Consider the following 15,659-nt stretch of genomic DNA (forward strand, 5'->3'; position numbering starts at 1 on the left):
ACGCTCTTGTGTACAGATGGATTACTACACACAGTAGCAAGGGGATTACAGAAAGTTACTGACAATACCCTATGTATACCATTATTCCACACCGAAATACAGCATGGGAACATCTTCCTCTGTGCAGAAGGGGCTTTTCTAAGATACAATTCTATACTTCTTTTGTTAAAAAAATATCCATTTATATGGGTTTTGACAAATCAGTGTGCCAGCCCTTGTGAAATGAATGGCACCATGATGTTTTAAGCACCCTAAGATAAATAAGGTAGATTAAATTTCTAAATCAAGAATATTTTAAAGTTGTTTTTAAACTAGCCTTAACATTTTGATTGAATTTAATTCTGACTGAGAAAACCCCTGATGGCAGTCTTAACCCAAATAAGAAAGAGGACATTCATACAGTTAGTGTGACATCTGATCAAAGGCATAAAAGATATTGCATAATAATTAACATATAATTTTATGATAGTAGAGAATACTGATCACTTCCAATAATTAAAAAAATTAAAGCTTTTTCACCTTTAAAAAGACCACTACTATTTATAAACCAAATTTACATATTTTAATTATAGCCACATTCCACTTTGCTTCTGAGTTCAGACCGAATTAGTTGGAGTGTTTACCAAGACCTTAAYTTCCAATTAACAAAAGGTATAGGGGTTGTTTTGTCTTTTTCCCTCACTCTAATTGACTCAAAAATGAAAAGTGATCATATTTCTAAGTTCACACAAAAGCTGCCCATGTTTTGTGAGATAATAAACTTGTCCAAACAGTGATCTCACTATGAACTTTACTTTATAAAAAGCCATTAAAACAACTTTGGGAATCTCAGGTTTTATTTTTCTTCCTCAGCATAATCTCAGAAATTAATGATGGGTGGAAGCTTGTTCTCATTTCTTTCAAGCATATTAAAATATATTTGGTTTTAAATAAAGACAATAAAAAAGGTTCACAGTGCTTAAAAGAAGGAAAATAAAGCTTCCCTTGATGTTTCTATAAGCATGTAGCAAGTCTAAATAATACAACATTCACCTCATGAGCAGTAACTCTGAATTCTGCCATTGGCATCTGAAGTAATTTATACCAGGTTTTCTGTTAACGGTGAAGTGGTCAAATCTAAAGCAACATTGGCAAGGCTGTGACTTAGGTATTGCTCTGTTCTGCCAACAACTGACAGACACTCTTCAGGAGTAACATTGATCAATGGATGTCTCAYTGGCTACTAGAAAAAAAATCACTCCTTTCCCTTGCTCTTTTCTTTTTTCTTTTCTTCCCCYTTTTCTTTTTTTCTTTCTTTTTATTTATTTATTTTTATTTTTTGAAATGTCTGGAGTAGTTAATTTTGCTGATCACAAAACCTCCAAAGTGCATTTGGCATGTGGTGATAGCACAACAAAAGCTTTCCAGAAGGCAATTAACAGGCAGTGTTTCCAGACTGTTCCACCTAAGTCTGCAGCGTTCTATAAACTTCTTCCAGTATTTGCAGTAAGTGCCAAAATGTAAATGGCGTTTCAGTCAGAACAAACTTTGAACAAATCACAGGAAACATGCAAAAYCAAACTCAAAGAAAGGTTTCTTTTAAAATGTTTGTTTTTAATCAGCATCTGACTTAACCTTAAAGAAACAGCTGAACTAATTCCTCGTCAGCTGAAGACAATCTACATCTGTTCTGCCATAATTCAGTGTAACTGTTTTCCCATCAGGACTCAAGCCCAGCCAAGTAACTAAGCACCCAAATCCCCACAGATGCTTTGCAACTTCCACAGTAAGTCTGCAACAATAACAACACACTAACTATCCCTGCCTATAAAAAGTCTCGCAAGCTCTGTAGGTGGTAATTTGCTATGTGTGATTACTGCAAAGAGTTACACACTAAAAAATCTACCCCTTTGGTGCATTGCTTTGTTTCTTAATGATGGGGCCTTTAGCTGGGAAAACTATAGGCATATTGCATAATTATGCATACAAATCATCCCACAACCTGTAAGGGAACTGCAGGTCCTAACTGCAGTTTCACTCATTGTTTGGATCTGCAAATTAACTCCCCACTTGCACAGTTGCAAGAGAACATTTAGGCTTTCTAATAATCATTTTTCTGATCCATTTTGTGATCAGAGTTTCTTAAACTCAAGTCAGAGTTTCTTAAGCTCAGGAAGTGTGGGTTAGATGACTGGACAGTGAGGTGGACTGAGAACTGGCTGGAAGGCAGAGCTCAGAGGGTCGTCATCAGTGGCGTGGAGTCTGGTTGGAGGCCTGTGSSTAGTGRMGTCCCCCAGGGYTCASGACTGGCTCCCATCCTGTTCAACTTCTCCATCATTGACCTGGATGAGGGGACAGAGTGCCTCCTCAGCAAGTTTATGGTGGATACCAAGCTGGGAGGAGTGGCTGGTACACCTGAGGGCTGTACTGCCATGCAGAGAGACCTGGACAGGCTGGAGAGCTGGGTGGAGAGGAACCTCATGAGGTTCAACAAGGGCAAGTGCAGAGTCCTGCACCTAGGCAGAAATAAATTCCATGCACCAGTGAAGGCTGGGGGTTGACCTTCTGGAGAGCAGCTCTGCAGAGAAGGACCTGAGAGTGCTGGTGGATGACAAACTGACCATGAGCCAGCAATGTGCCCTTGTGGCCAGGAAGGCCAATGGTCTCCTGGGGTGCACTGGGAAGAGTGTTGCCAGCAGGTSGAGGGAGGTGATCCTGCCCCTCTRCTCAGCCCTGGSGAGGCCTCATCTCAAGTCCTGTGTCCAGTTCTGGGCTCCCCAGTCCAAGAGAGACATGGAGCTACTGGACAGAGTCCAGCATAGGGCTACAAAGATGATCCGAGGGCTGGAGCACCTGCCCTATGAGGAACGGCTGCGAGAGCTGGGCCTGTTTAGCCCGGGGAAGAGAAGACTGAGGGGGGATCTTATCAATGYGTACAAGTACCTGAAGGGAGGGTGTCAAGGGTATTGGGACAAACTCTTTTCAGTGGTGCCCAGTGACAGGAGAAGAGACACAAATTGAAACACAGGAAGTTCTGCCTGAGTATACGGAAGAACTTTTTTCTTGTCAGTGTGACAGATCACTGGCACAGGTTGCCCAGAGAGGTTGTGGAGTCTCCTTCTCTGGAGATACTCAAAGCCCGCCTGGATGCAACCCTGTCTATGATGCTCTAGGTGACCCTGCTTGAGCCCCTGCTGGAGCAGGGGGGTTGGACTAGATGATCTCCAGAGGTCCCTTACCAATTCTGTGATTCTGTGAAATGTGCAGAAATAAGACAAAAATGACAAACAAGTATAGAAAAAAGTGAGTATTGCTGGTAGATATCTTGTTAATGACTTTCCATCGCAAAAATCATTAATTGCATTTGTTCAGCTGCCAGCATTTGATGAAATATTGATCGAAGGGATTTCTTTTTTCCTCTGCTTTCTCTCTTCACTATCCCTTACGTATCCAGAGAAGTAGTAACTCACATTTTGGTCTGAAGTAAAGAATACCCATCTTGGTGGCCCAAATTCAACATCACTGTCAGCAGGTGCTCCTCTGTGCGAGAACGTTATTGTTTTACCTCGACTCTAGTTTCTTCTCCTAAAAGGCCAAATGAGGGTCTTTAAATCCCTGGGAAATAAGTGACCTGACCACTAGTTCAGTATAATATGATTCAAAATTTTTACATTCTATCCTGCCTACGGAGAGCGAACGTTACTGCTGCATATTCACATATGTAGCTAATGGTTTTTCTGAGGGAAGGGAGGGAGGCATGCCAAGTAGAGGTCAGGAAGAGTGAAACTCTTAAACGCATGCACCTAATAGAAGAGGAGGCTTAACCTCCCTTCCCAATATCCTAGAATTCCCTCTTGCCTGATTTCTGCATATTTTCTTCTGAGTCCCCTGATGTCTTATTTTCAAGTACTAATACTTTTAAATGGTGGTACATGACCTCAAATGAAGTTTATACAGCTGCCACTGCAGTGTTTTCCAGCTTTCTTTAAAAAACAGCATTACTGATGGCTCTGTAGAAGCATGCTAAACAGGATAGATAAAATTTTTATTTCATTTAGACCAATAAAATTTCTTGAATGTTGTTATATTCTTAATCCAAAATATCTAAATATACTATGAAAAAAGCACACATAACTAATCTTGCTGGTCAGATTACTGTGCTCATAGTACATCTATCTGAATCAGTTTTTGCACTACATTTAGAACAGGCTGCGATTCACCTAATATGCCTAGGGACTTTTTGAAGTATTATTGAACATTCCTAATGCTTAATAAATAATAACCTATTAAAAAGCCATTGTTAATTACGGAGAGTTTTTCAAGGACATGTCCAGGCTGTTGTTGGTCATGTGACTATTCAACTCTCAATGAAGCWTTTGCTCTAGAAGTCAGCTTTTATCTGCATCAGTGCCCTAACTCTCCTCAGACTKGTTTGACCACACAGTAAACTTGATTTCATCACTCCAGCTACAGGACCAAATGCCATGCCCACATGAGACAACCTGGTACAAACTCACTTGGCCAGCTCATATTTGTTTAAACAATTCTGACAGGTTAATGCTGYGTGGGCAGGCTCTTTGCCTGAAGGGAAATTGTTTCTATGCATCACTCTAACCTTACAATGGATCAGGTGTTGTCTATGCTCTTGAAGCCTGCAGGAGAACAGAAAGCTGACACTGGGGCTATACTGTGTGTTTCAGTTAATCTGAAATGCAGCTGTGCTCACATCTGATTTGGCTCGAACATGTACCGATCCAGTAGAGCACAGACACACGATTATTTTGTGCAAACACGGCCCCAGCTTTGTCTCCTCATATTTTTCAACTGTTCTTTACATGTAGGTAAACATGTTTCCGCTTCACAGATGGCCTTTCCTTTGGGGAAGAAATTCAGCTGTTAATGAGTTTAAGGTATAGGTTTTTCCATTGAAAGGCAATACACTCATCCAATGATTTTGTGAAAAATACAGGRTAAGGCTTCCCTTGAAGCATTAAAATTTGGCACAGGCAGCGTTACAACCTAGAAGATACRTAGATGGTATCTTGACAGTCATTCCAAGAATGAAACTGGAGGAAACTGAGAAGCCATTGACTAAGAATCTATAGAATCTCTTGGAATCTCTTGGTTTAGCTGAACAAAAAAAGCACATTCAAATCTCATGCTTCAGGCAGTAATATGATTACACACAGGGACCAAAAGATACCCTCCAACAATGGCCAAACAACACAAAACTGTTCTGAGTTTATCAACAATGACACTGTTTCATCTGGGATCTATATGCAAACTGATATTCCTGATATATACAACTTAATTTTGATTTGTCAAAAGCTCATCAGTCAAAGCTCTGAATTTGTGAGAAAGCCACAACGTCCTAATTCTGGGTTTTGCATTTTCATCAAAAGTCTTGTTTTCTATTTCTGTGTATAATGATAGGCAGTGTCCTAGGGAGCACTGGAGAAATGCTACTTCTGACAAATTCCTTCTGAGCTAGTCTTTAACACTATGACTGGAATTTACTTGTTCACACAGCTAGCACTGTTACCCATTCAGAGCTCTTCCTCTTATTTAGAAAGGTCTGAATGTACAAATTACTCTTTGGTTACATTTTTTTGCAGAGGGATTGTTTCACATACCTCCAATCTTGGCATTAAAGGCAATTCCTACTGTGCAGTGTGAGTTGTTTGCCGTGGCTGCCACTTCTCCAGCACAACGGGTTCCATGCCTGCAGTCAGACAAACATTTTTTCAAGTGAGCAATGTAATTCACCAATACACAGATGGTCAGGATTTAAAGGTTTTGACTTTGCACATCCTCAGRTGCTAAAAGCACAATTATCCATGGTATCTTAGAGTACTTAGTTCTCTATAGCAATTTATGCCTATGTTGCAGCTTTCCTATGTTTTAACATTGTTATTATGACTATCTTCTCAAATTCTTCATGGCAGACTTCCTAGCCATTGGAAACACAGAGTACATAACAAAGACATACTAACATGATACACAGTTCCTAGCAACAAGAAGTAGTCTGGCATTACGGTTCTTGATTTTGAAACAATACTTACATTATGGACAGAATTTTTGTCCTGCATTTTACTGCAAGCATCGCTGACAAACATGTTGCTAGACACCAGCAAGCATCCTCAGGAGACACTTTGAGCTACAGACCTCCAGGAGGAAGCTGAGACTCTGTGCCTACGTCCAAACTGCTGTTTGTAGGCATGCCAAAGAGTGCGTCCAGGCCAGGTRTGTTCAAAGCTGCTCATAGGTGTGTCCTGGACATGCTGTGGGCCAACACTGTAAGCCTGCTGTCTTTCCAGGGGCTGAAAAAACAGCTGAAGTACCCTCCTCATTGGAGTTGTACCCTGTGACTGGAGGTAGAGCTGGGCTGTAAGGGTTTAATCTGAAGAAGCGAAAGAGGAGAGCCACGAAACCCTTGGGGCTTGCTCACCCCCTTGTTCACCCTGCAAGGCAGGCCAAGTGGCATGCCTTCCTAGCCCTGACCAATCTCTCTACAAGCTTACAGCGATCCTCCATAGGAACCCTATGGTATGAAAGCTGTTCCTGCTCTATGATTTTTGCCTGCAATATAGTTTTCATAGAGTGTTTTCCAATGGTAAGTTTTGCCCTCATCCTTGTGTGTTAACCAACTCCATTACAGAAATCTGACAAAAAACACATGGAATGGACAGGGAAGTTCGAGAGTTGGTGTGCGGAGAGCAGATGCAGAGTTTCAGATGAGACAGGAAGAGATGGAGAGCTGATGAGATGGAGTTGGAAAGATAATGCAGGGCTTGGGTAGCCACAAAGAACAAAGTATGGCAAAAAACAGATAACACAGCAAGCACTTCAGAGGAGGCTAAGTGAGGCCAGTCATGTACACAGGTGCTTTTCCATTGGTGTCAGCTGGCGGATTACTCCCACAGACATCTGGAGTATGGAGGTGTTTCTGAATTAAGGTTGATACCCATAATACAAACAAGAATCACAGTTGCTTTCTCTCGCTACTGCCTGCTTTGTCACTCCTTATTTCCTACTTCTTTAAGTAAAGTCATTCTCCATATTAYGAGAGTAGTTCTCTCCCTTAACCTTTTGAGACATGTAGATGAGAAAAACTAGGACAACTGATCTGGAGTGGATTAATATAAAACAGGTGCCGAACCTCATCAGAGAATTTTTCAAGACCTAATTTGAAGTTTACTTTTCTTACAAAGCCTAATTTTCAAGCCTAATTTTTTTCACTTGAAGAAAGCCAGTCTAGTTCAATTTTATCAACTGACATCTCATTCTATCACAGAATTATTTTCTGCAAAAAGCCTAGAGTAAGTAATTCAGGAATCATACACAAAAAAGATTTTTTTWAAAAAAATCTCCATTTGTTTTCAAGTATTTTCAGATAATGTTGTAGCTGCCTGTCTTTGAAACATCATCTTTTAAAAATGTGTTTATATGTGAATGCCTGTCTTCAGAATTATTTAGAAGACATATGATTCCCAAACTTCTTTTTCTCTCATGATGACATTGTTAGGTCTCACACCTAAGTGTGAGGTGTTACCACTGAAATATCAAAGTGCAGATGACCCTACTTCAAAAAATGTACCTGTATAACATATCACCTTGGTGCATACATTTTATTGAGAACCCGTAGCCTGCTCTGTGAAATGATCGTGACCCAGATGCCGCTTCCCAGGTGGTGGTTGCACTGGCAGGAAACCATTCCTGGGATCCAAGTCTGGGAAGAGCAGCAGAGGGAAGTGACTTGGGATGGAAGTTTTTCAGTGTGGAAAAGGGTCAAATAAAAGCCACGCACAGAGAAAAGACACTGTTCAGAAAGGAATGGGAACAGCTCAAGCACAGAGSAGGTGGTGCATGGTGGATGGCAGTTTGTTTTGTTAAACTATGGCCCATCACGCACCATCAAAAACGTTAGCTTCCCAGTGACTTGCCAAACAGATCCCACTTGCTTGTGGGCCACATAACCACTCCAGCGAGGGGAACAGAGGGATGGGGGGGGGGAGGCAGGGACAGCATGGCCATCCCTCCCAGCAGCAACTCATGAGAAAACGGGATTAAATGTAACACAAAACTGCACCCCTAGTTCCAGCTGAAATGGAAGTGATCAGCTAGAAGCCAGCGCTTTAAAGGGCTACAGTGGAGGGTTTATGACATGTATTTATTGATTGAAAGCACAATATGAAATTTCTTGTAAAATTCTGATAGAAAAAACATACTCCAGAGAGACTTAGATCTTTGGACAGTTTTACAACATGTGAGTTTAATTAACATTGCTGAACATTTCACTAGTTTTCACATATTAGGAAAACCTTCTTTTTGTTGTATGTTAAGTCCAGTAATGATATAAATTTATTTTTAAATAGATGTTTAAGTTAGATCATTGCTTCTCTGCCAAGATTATTGTTAATTGCATTCCACGTTTATAAGGGAAATCAAAAAATTAAAAACTGTTTTATTCACTTCTCAGATGTATAAAACCACATTTTTTATAATCAGCTTCCCACTGTGTGAACTAATCATACATGCAACTCAATTTTTTTAATAAGTTATCTTTTATGGATCCTTTAAGTAATATTTCAATTATGCTGTGAAAGGAAAGACTTTCTAAAAAATCTGCAAATAAAAATTATGTTTTTTTCCATATTGCTTTTAATTTTCTCTGTCCTAGATTTTGCTGGAGGTCTGCAATTGTGAACAGACCCTGAATTCTGCAATTAAAATCTGAGAAGCCTTCTGAATAGTCAATATGCTAATTTCTTAACTAATCAGATAAACAAATATGATGAAACAGATGCCTGACATTGATTAGATCTGCTTTAAAGCCAGGAAAACTTCTCCTGAGCATGAAATCAGGCAAATTTCAAGTTATAAACAGCTTATGGAAGCAGCATGCTTTAGGACTTAACCATTAGCAAGAGGTGGAACAGTTGAGTTGCTTTCAAGTTAGCTTTTTTTGTGACCATATACATTTCAAAACACAACAATCTGCTGCCTTTGTGGGATGCCTGTATCACACACAACTTTTTTAAAAAGTTGATGCAGTTCTAGAAGAAAGCATGACTGCCTTTCTACAAAAGCCCATCTTGATAAACTTTAAGGGTCGATGCTTCATTTCACTGGCTCCTTTGCCAGCTTATGTTGGAGGGAAATAAGTTCCCAGACTATTAAATGGCACTTTGAAGAGACACTCAGTTAAAAGGTTTTGCATTTGTTCTTTGTGTTAATGTCAGTATGATGTAGTATCACAGAATGAAAACATAAAAGAAAGCCTGGTTATGAGACTTTCTCCTCATCCACAAATGGGTCTTCTACCTGGAGTCTAAAAGAAATAAAAGGAATGGAAAGAAAAAAAAGTTTTTTTGTTTTTTTTTCTTTTTGATTTTGTAAGGAGAGACACGAAAAAATCCCTTGTCAAAGATAGACTTAGGCTCAAAAGGGCAACCGGTTCAAAAAAAAGGAGATATCACGGGTACTATCTTCTCAAAAAGATGTGCTTAGACACTTGCAGCACTTTCCATCATAAAACCTATTTTTCCTGTAATTCTGTTTAGCTTTAACTGCCTGGGCTAACTCCCTGTATTCTGGGCAACAAAGTACAGCTTTTCAGAAATGTGTTTAATTTCATTTTTGCAGAACAAAGAACAAAGAAAATATGCAGGCAATTCAGATTGATTTTCTTCTCCTTCTATGTGGAGAGTATTTGTCAGTCTGTCAGTAATGACAAGTCAGTGAAGTGCTGAAGACCTACTCAGGAAGATCTTTGTAGTATTGAATTTTCTGCTTTATCATGCCCTCACTATTATATGGAGAACTTAAAATAAATTGCTTTCACTTGAAGAAATATACTTTTATGAAAAGGCATATGTGCCTTTTTGCTGCTGCTTGCATGAACAGGAACTGAGCAGCTGGAAGAGAGAGGTACAGTCTTTTGACACCTCTCTAAGAGTAAGATAAGCGAAAGAGAAATTTTAGAGCTCCACCCTATACCGTTATGCAAAGTAACTTTTTTCAGTACCAGATTTTCTCTGAGACAGGCAGAGGTAAACATTTCAGGCAATGGATTGAAAGAGAACAGGTACACATTCTGGGATTAGCTATTGCTCCCCAGCCTGCTGATATATGATTTAAACATAATACATCTATCTTATCAACAAACACTCTTAATTTGCCTTTCAGAAGGGATAGAAAGTATAAGGCACCCAGAACATCTTTAAGATGAAAGTTAATTGATTCTGAATGTTTAGCATAAGTAAATAGTCAGAGTTAGCAAAGACAGCTGCAGGTAATTTGGAAAGCCCTTTCCATGTAAATGGCTCTTTAGAGCCTCCATCTCTGACAGCTATTCCTTGAATTCCACAAACAGTTCAAGGCGCACTTCTTTGTCGCCTTTTATTCTCCCAGTTTATCAAAACCTTAACAATACAAAAGCTCAGGGGACCAGAGGGTTCAAAGCCCTCCAGCTTTTCATGACACTAACATTATAGTCTGATCTACTTCAACCTGTCACCACTGAATCTTTTCAGAATGGGAACTTGGGGAGAAAAGAGTTACAGACTATTTCAATGTGAGGCCATCACAAACACTGCTGCAAATACATTTAATTATTGTGGTTTTCTGAAAGAGATATTCAGCACAGGGAAGAGTTTGTACACAAATAAGGAAAAGTTATATCCTTCCTTTATCAAGAGATATATCTATAAAAAAGAAGAAAACTTCACATCCTTTGTAAATTCTATGCTGCACATATTGTAAGAGTGGACATCAAATAATGGTAAAAAAGTTAAAATAGATACTCTCACAGTTTATACAAGGTTATGTACATCTTAATAGGCTGTGCTTGAACATCTGCTCCTCTGTTTTTGGTAGCACAGCCAATTTCTTTTTTCATCATGATTACCTAACAAACACACTGCAATTGTATATATGCAAAACATAAATATCAGGAATTGTTTTTTACATAGCTTTAATTATAAATGGCAGTAGAATCCAAGGGACAGAACTTGTAACAAGAATCAAATCAGGTTTCCACCAAACACTGACTAGTAAGAGACCTTTCTGTATTCTGTATGCCCTACAACGTATTGTAGAGTAATACACTGATGCCCTAACCTGCGAGATACACTTGAAAAACTAGATTACACAAAATAGTATGGACTGAAACTTGGCAAAACTACCATTAAATATCAATATTAACCACACAATTGCTACAGATGTTTCCAACTCTAACTACAGGTAACCTATAATTTTCCAAAATCCAAATGTCTATGGTCATATTTTCATCACTGCTAAATTAATGATAAATGATAAAATAATTTTTCAAATCTCTAAAGGGAGAGTAAAAGTGGAATTTTAGGAATATATTTTTGTCTGTCCAAAAGTATGTGAGAGTTGGTGTTTATTTTTGCATAATCATTCTTTAGTTCAAGTTTTAAATGTCTTGTAAGATTTTTGTTATATTGGAATATATTTGTAAATRGGAAAATGTGATATCCAAGACAGTGCAATGTAGTAACTGCTGGAAAAAATATATTTTAACAGTAATCATCAAAAAAGCATTTTATTGCATTCTGGAGTTTATGTGGTGCAGAAGAAATCATTTTTTATAGCTATTCACATATAAAAGGTTTTTAATTATCTAGAGGATGAAAAATACTTTCCTAACTGGCAACAGGTATGGATGGTGTTCCAGAAACATTCGAAAAAAGAGATATAAAGGAATTTACAGAAGTCAAACATACAAGCAAGGGGGAAAAATGAACCGTTAGCCTTTAAAACACCATCTATGATAGCTAAATAATAATAATAATAAAGCTACTTCCTGGCAGGGAGATATTTGGGTATTAAGAGTGGAGAAAGAGATGACAGATTAAATGTGAAAAACAAGTTACACAAATCTTCAATGTGAGATACCCGGAAAAATGCCGAAGATTTGGATATTACATTACACAGACAGAATCCTGCCTCCGAGCATCAGCTACAGTGTTGTAATGTGATTACAGCACAGGACTGAAAGCTAACTTGAGTCAAGGTCCCCAAGGCTAATGACTTTTGCATGACTATGGGAAGTTACTAAAAGAATAACTTGGAATATCTATCTCTCTCAAACAAGACTGAAGATGACAACATGAAAACAAACACACTGAGCACTTCACATCCCAGACACTCATGTCTTAAATTTAACAGTGTAGGTAGCAGCGATGCTCCCTTGCCATTCCCTCTACATTTGTTCCCTGTCAACAGTAGAAAGCTAATTTCTCTTGAGCGTGAAGTTCTGATATGAGTCTAGCAAAGGACTGTGATTGTACAGTATTAATTAGCATTTTGCAGTTTTGTTTATATGAGTGGGTAAATGAATCTGAATGTGTAAAACAAATATGTCTTTCTCCTGTATTTTCTAGCAAGGCCAAAACAATGAATAAAACAATGAATAAAAGCTCTCATGGAAACACTGATATATGACAGGGAATTAAGAACAGGCAGACAAAACCAGCAAATAATATAATTAGCAAAATATCTAGTTTTATAAAGGAATTATTTACTGACACCTTATGACATTCTAACCCACCGTAAATTTTTAATTTAGCCTATTTTCTTGGGTGGGAGGAGGCACTAGTGAAAAAGGAATAAATTAGTTGAAGGGCAACCAAGGAGTAAAACTCTGGCAGTTGAGCTTTTCTTATATAGCCTTTCATATTAACTGTACAGTAACTTTCTCAAGGCAGAGAACCCAGTTCTATTTCATGTTTGTTAAAGTAAATCACAAATAAAAACAGTGAAGCTATTGTAATTAAACCTGTTAAAAATGGACAGGTCCATGCTTGGACATCAGGTCCAGGACTAGTTTGGATCAACACATTGCCACCTGGGTCTACCTAATGAGAAGGACTATTTCTGGATACTTCCATAGGCTTTTTAAACAGAAGAACACAAGGCTGCTTCCTCCTCAAGGCTCTACTGCCACATAAGCAAAAAGATCTTGCTTTCACCTAATGCAAGGTGGTTTGAGAGACTGTGGAGGGGATGGAAAGTCACAGAATGATGTGCTCGAATCAACTTTGGCGGTTGTTTCACRTTTGTCAGGTTGGTTAATCTTTGGCTACCTCTTTTTGTGTGCAGCCCAAAGAAAAGAGTAGTACATATGCTTGGGAAGAACTACTTATTTATCCATACTTTCCTTTTTTTAATCTGTGAGACTAGACAGTTTCATCACTTCACTTGTGACATACAGAGAAGAGGACAAATGAAGGCCCAAATTCAAACCTTGTACATGTGGAATTATAGTAACTTAATGAGGGAAGGAGACAGGCAAAATAGACTATGTATTCTTGCATAATAAAAATTCTTGCAATTACCTTGTACAAACAATCGATTTAGCTAATTTTTCAACCTTGGACTACTGCTTTAGGGTGACAATTAACCTTGCTCTTCCCAGTCTGCAACAAAGAGTCTCCATAAAGAAAACGGATTATTAACACAATCCTAGAATTTAGATTCTGCAATATCATGATAACGTTGACTTTTACTGGGAGTGAAATAACACTGTTGTGTAAATAAAAGAATCTCCACAACTTCCTAAGGCAATCACTAAGAATACAAAGCAGAATAAAACATATTCCCAGAACCACCTATTTCTTGATTTGGTTGCTATCTGCCTCTTAGATATCTATACTGCCAACAGATGACAGCAGTAAGTAACCTACATAGGGTCATTCAGTGTTCAGATACTTCAGGGTGAAATCCCCTTTGTTTCCAGGAGGTTTCCAGAGGGTAGAAATACTTTTTTTCTTTGAGGAGGATAAAAAAGAGACACAAACAGGAGCRTGTGGCTGCCTCTCCGTGGTTTTGTGTGTCAGGGGTCGACACATGCTTTAGGAGATCAACAGAGGAGCAGCTGATCTCCAAAGCAGTTCCTACAGATACACTTCATTTTGCAGTTAAATATCAGCACACATATAATGCAAGCAATATATCCAAGGGGAGGGGAAGCAACAAGTTCTTTTTAGAAAAAGTGCAGATATCAAGCCCCTGTATCATTGCCGATTGTTTACTGACATATTCCCTCCTTTAGTGTCATGTATCTGCTCAGAAAATGCATCTCAGAACTTTCTCTGGGTGAACACAAACATATAATACATATGGTATAGTGCACAACCCATGTAACAACAGTTACCCATGTAACTGTTTCTCCCTTGCTTCGGTTAGTGCCGTAACTATAAACAGCACACATACCCTTCGGGAATTAGTAATCAGATATGCCTGAAGTGGTAACTGTTGGGCACGTTATGCTTTCACAACAGGTCAACTCTAATCTTGAAGAAAAAGCAATCAGATGCTGGTGTACTGGGAGTAAATCTTGGGAAGCGGAGGAAAAGGGCAGAGGAAACTGGAGATAGACAACCTTTAGGAGGTCCTTCTCTCTACCAGGCTGTCCCTCATAGAAACACCTCTGAGTTGCTGAGTCCGCACCATTTAGGGGGTAGATTTGGAGTACTGCTATATCTGGAGAACTACGAAACTGTCAGGGAAAAGAGCCACGGGATAAATCCTGAACATGGAAGCTGCAGGGGAAATAATATCCCTTGACAGTTATACTCCCTTTCCACAGTCAAGGTATTGTCCTCTGAAGTCTTAATGCTGCATTTAAGTCTGCAAAATGATGCTTCCTCACTCCAAAGAAATGCCGGCTGGACATTTATAGGTCCCAGCTGACTAGAAAATAACCTCAGCAGGTGCCTCACTGGCACCCTCTCTTTCTCTTTCCATATCTTATCTCTGTGCATGAGATTTTTGGATACGTGCAAATATAATCAGCTGTGACACAAAGGCAATCTCAGTTTTTACTGTCAATGCACTACTCACATCATTTCTCATAAAAATACAAAAAGCTCTAAACAATCAAACAAACTCCAAACCTGAAAACATCCATATATCTTCATAAAAAAAGACTGCAAAGAAATCTGTATCTCAATAGGAAACCTGACAAGATCAATAGATAAGCTGTTTCTAGATGTTAGCAAGTGTGCTGCTTCATCAATATCTATCTTAAAATTGCACTGATTTAACCATAAAGATGTAAAAAAGTAATTAATACTTTTAATTAATTAAATTTATTGTACTAATTAATTAAAATAAAATAATTAAGGGAAACAATTAAAAATTAAATAAAGATTAAATGTATTTAAACAAATCAGCAAAACTTCTTGTATCCAAATTCTTACATCATTTTAAAACTGTTTTATACCATCAAGGCTTTTGACACTGTCTCCCATAACATCCTCCTGGATAAGCTCAGGAAGTGTGGGTTAGATGACTGGACAGTGAGGTGGACTGAGAACTGGCTGGAAGGCAGAGCTCAGAGGGTCATCATCAGTGGCATGCAGTCCAGTTGGAGGCCTGTGGGTAGTGACGTCCCCCAGGGCTCACGACTGGCTCCCATCCTGTTCAACTACTTCATCATTGACCCAGATGAGGGCACAGAGTGCCTCCTCAGCAAGTTGGCTGATGAGACCAAGCTGGGAGGAGAGGCTGATACACCTGAGGGCTGTGCTGCCATGCAGAGAGACCTGGACAGGCTGGAGAGCTGGGTGGAGAGGAACCTCATGAGGGTAAGTGCAGAGTCCTGCACCTAGGGAGGAACAGTTCCATGCACCAGTACAAGCTGAGGGCTG

At 39.1% G+C, this 15,659-nt stretch overlaps 1 protein-coding gene across 1 annotated transcript in view; it reads right to left on the reverse strand.

The window, feature by feature from the left end:
* PCSK5 (proprotein convertase subtilisin/kexin type 5) overlaps nt 1-15,659 on the reverse strand; it is a 248,905-nt gene that overhangs the window by 142,967 nt on the left and 90,279 nt on the right. Inside the window, exon 6 of the mRNA XM_085313604.1 lies at nt 5,613-5,701. Coding sequence (XP_085169730.1) covers nt 5,613-5,701 — 89 coding nt within the window. The remainder of the gene's footprint in view (nt 1-5,612; nt 5,702-15,659) is intronic.

Source organism: Rhea americana, unplaced genomic scaffold, assembly GCF_003343005.1.
Source record: "Rhea americana isolate MKP2758 unplaced genomic scaffold, rheAme1 scaffold_11, whole genome shotgun sequence".
NCBI lineage: Eukaryota > Metazoa > Chordata > Aves > Rheiformes > Rheidae > Rhea > Rhea americana.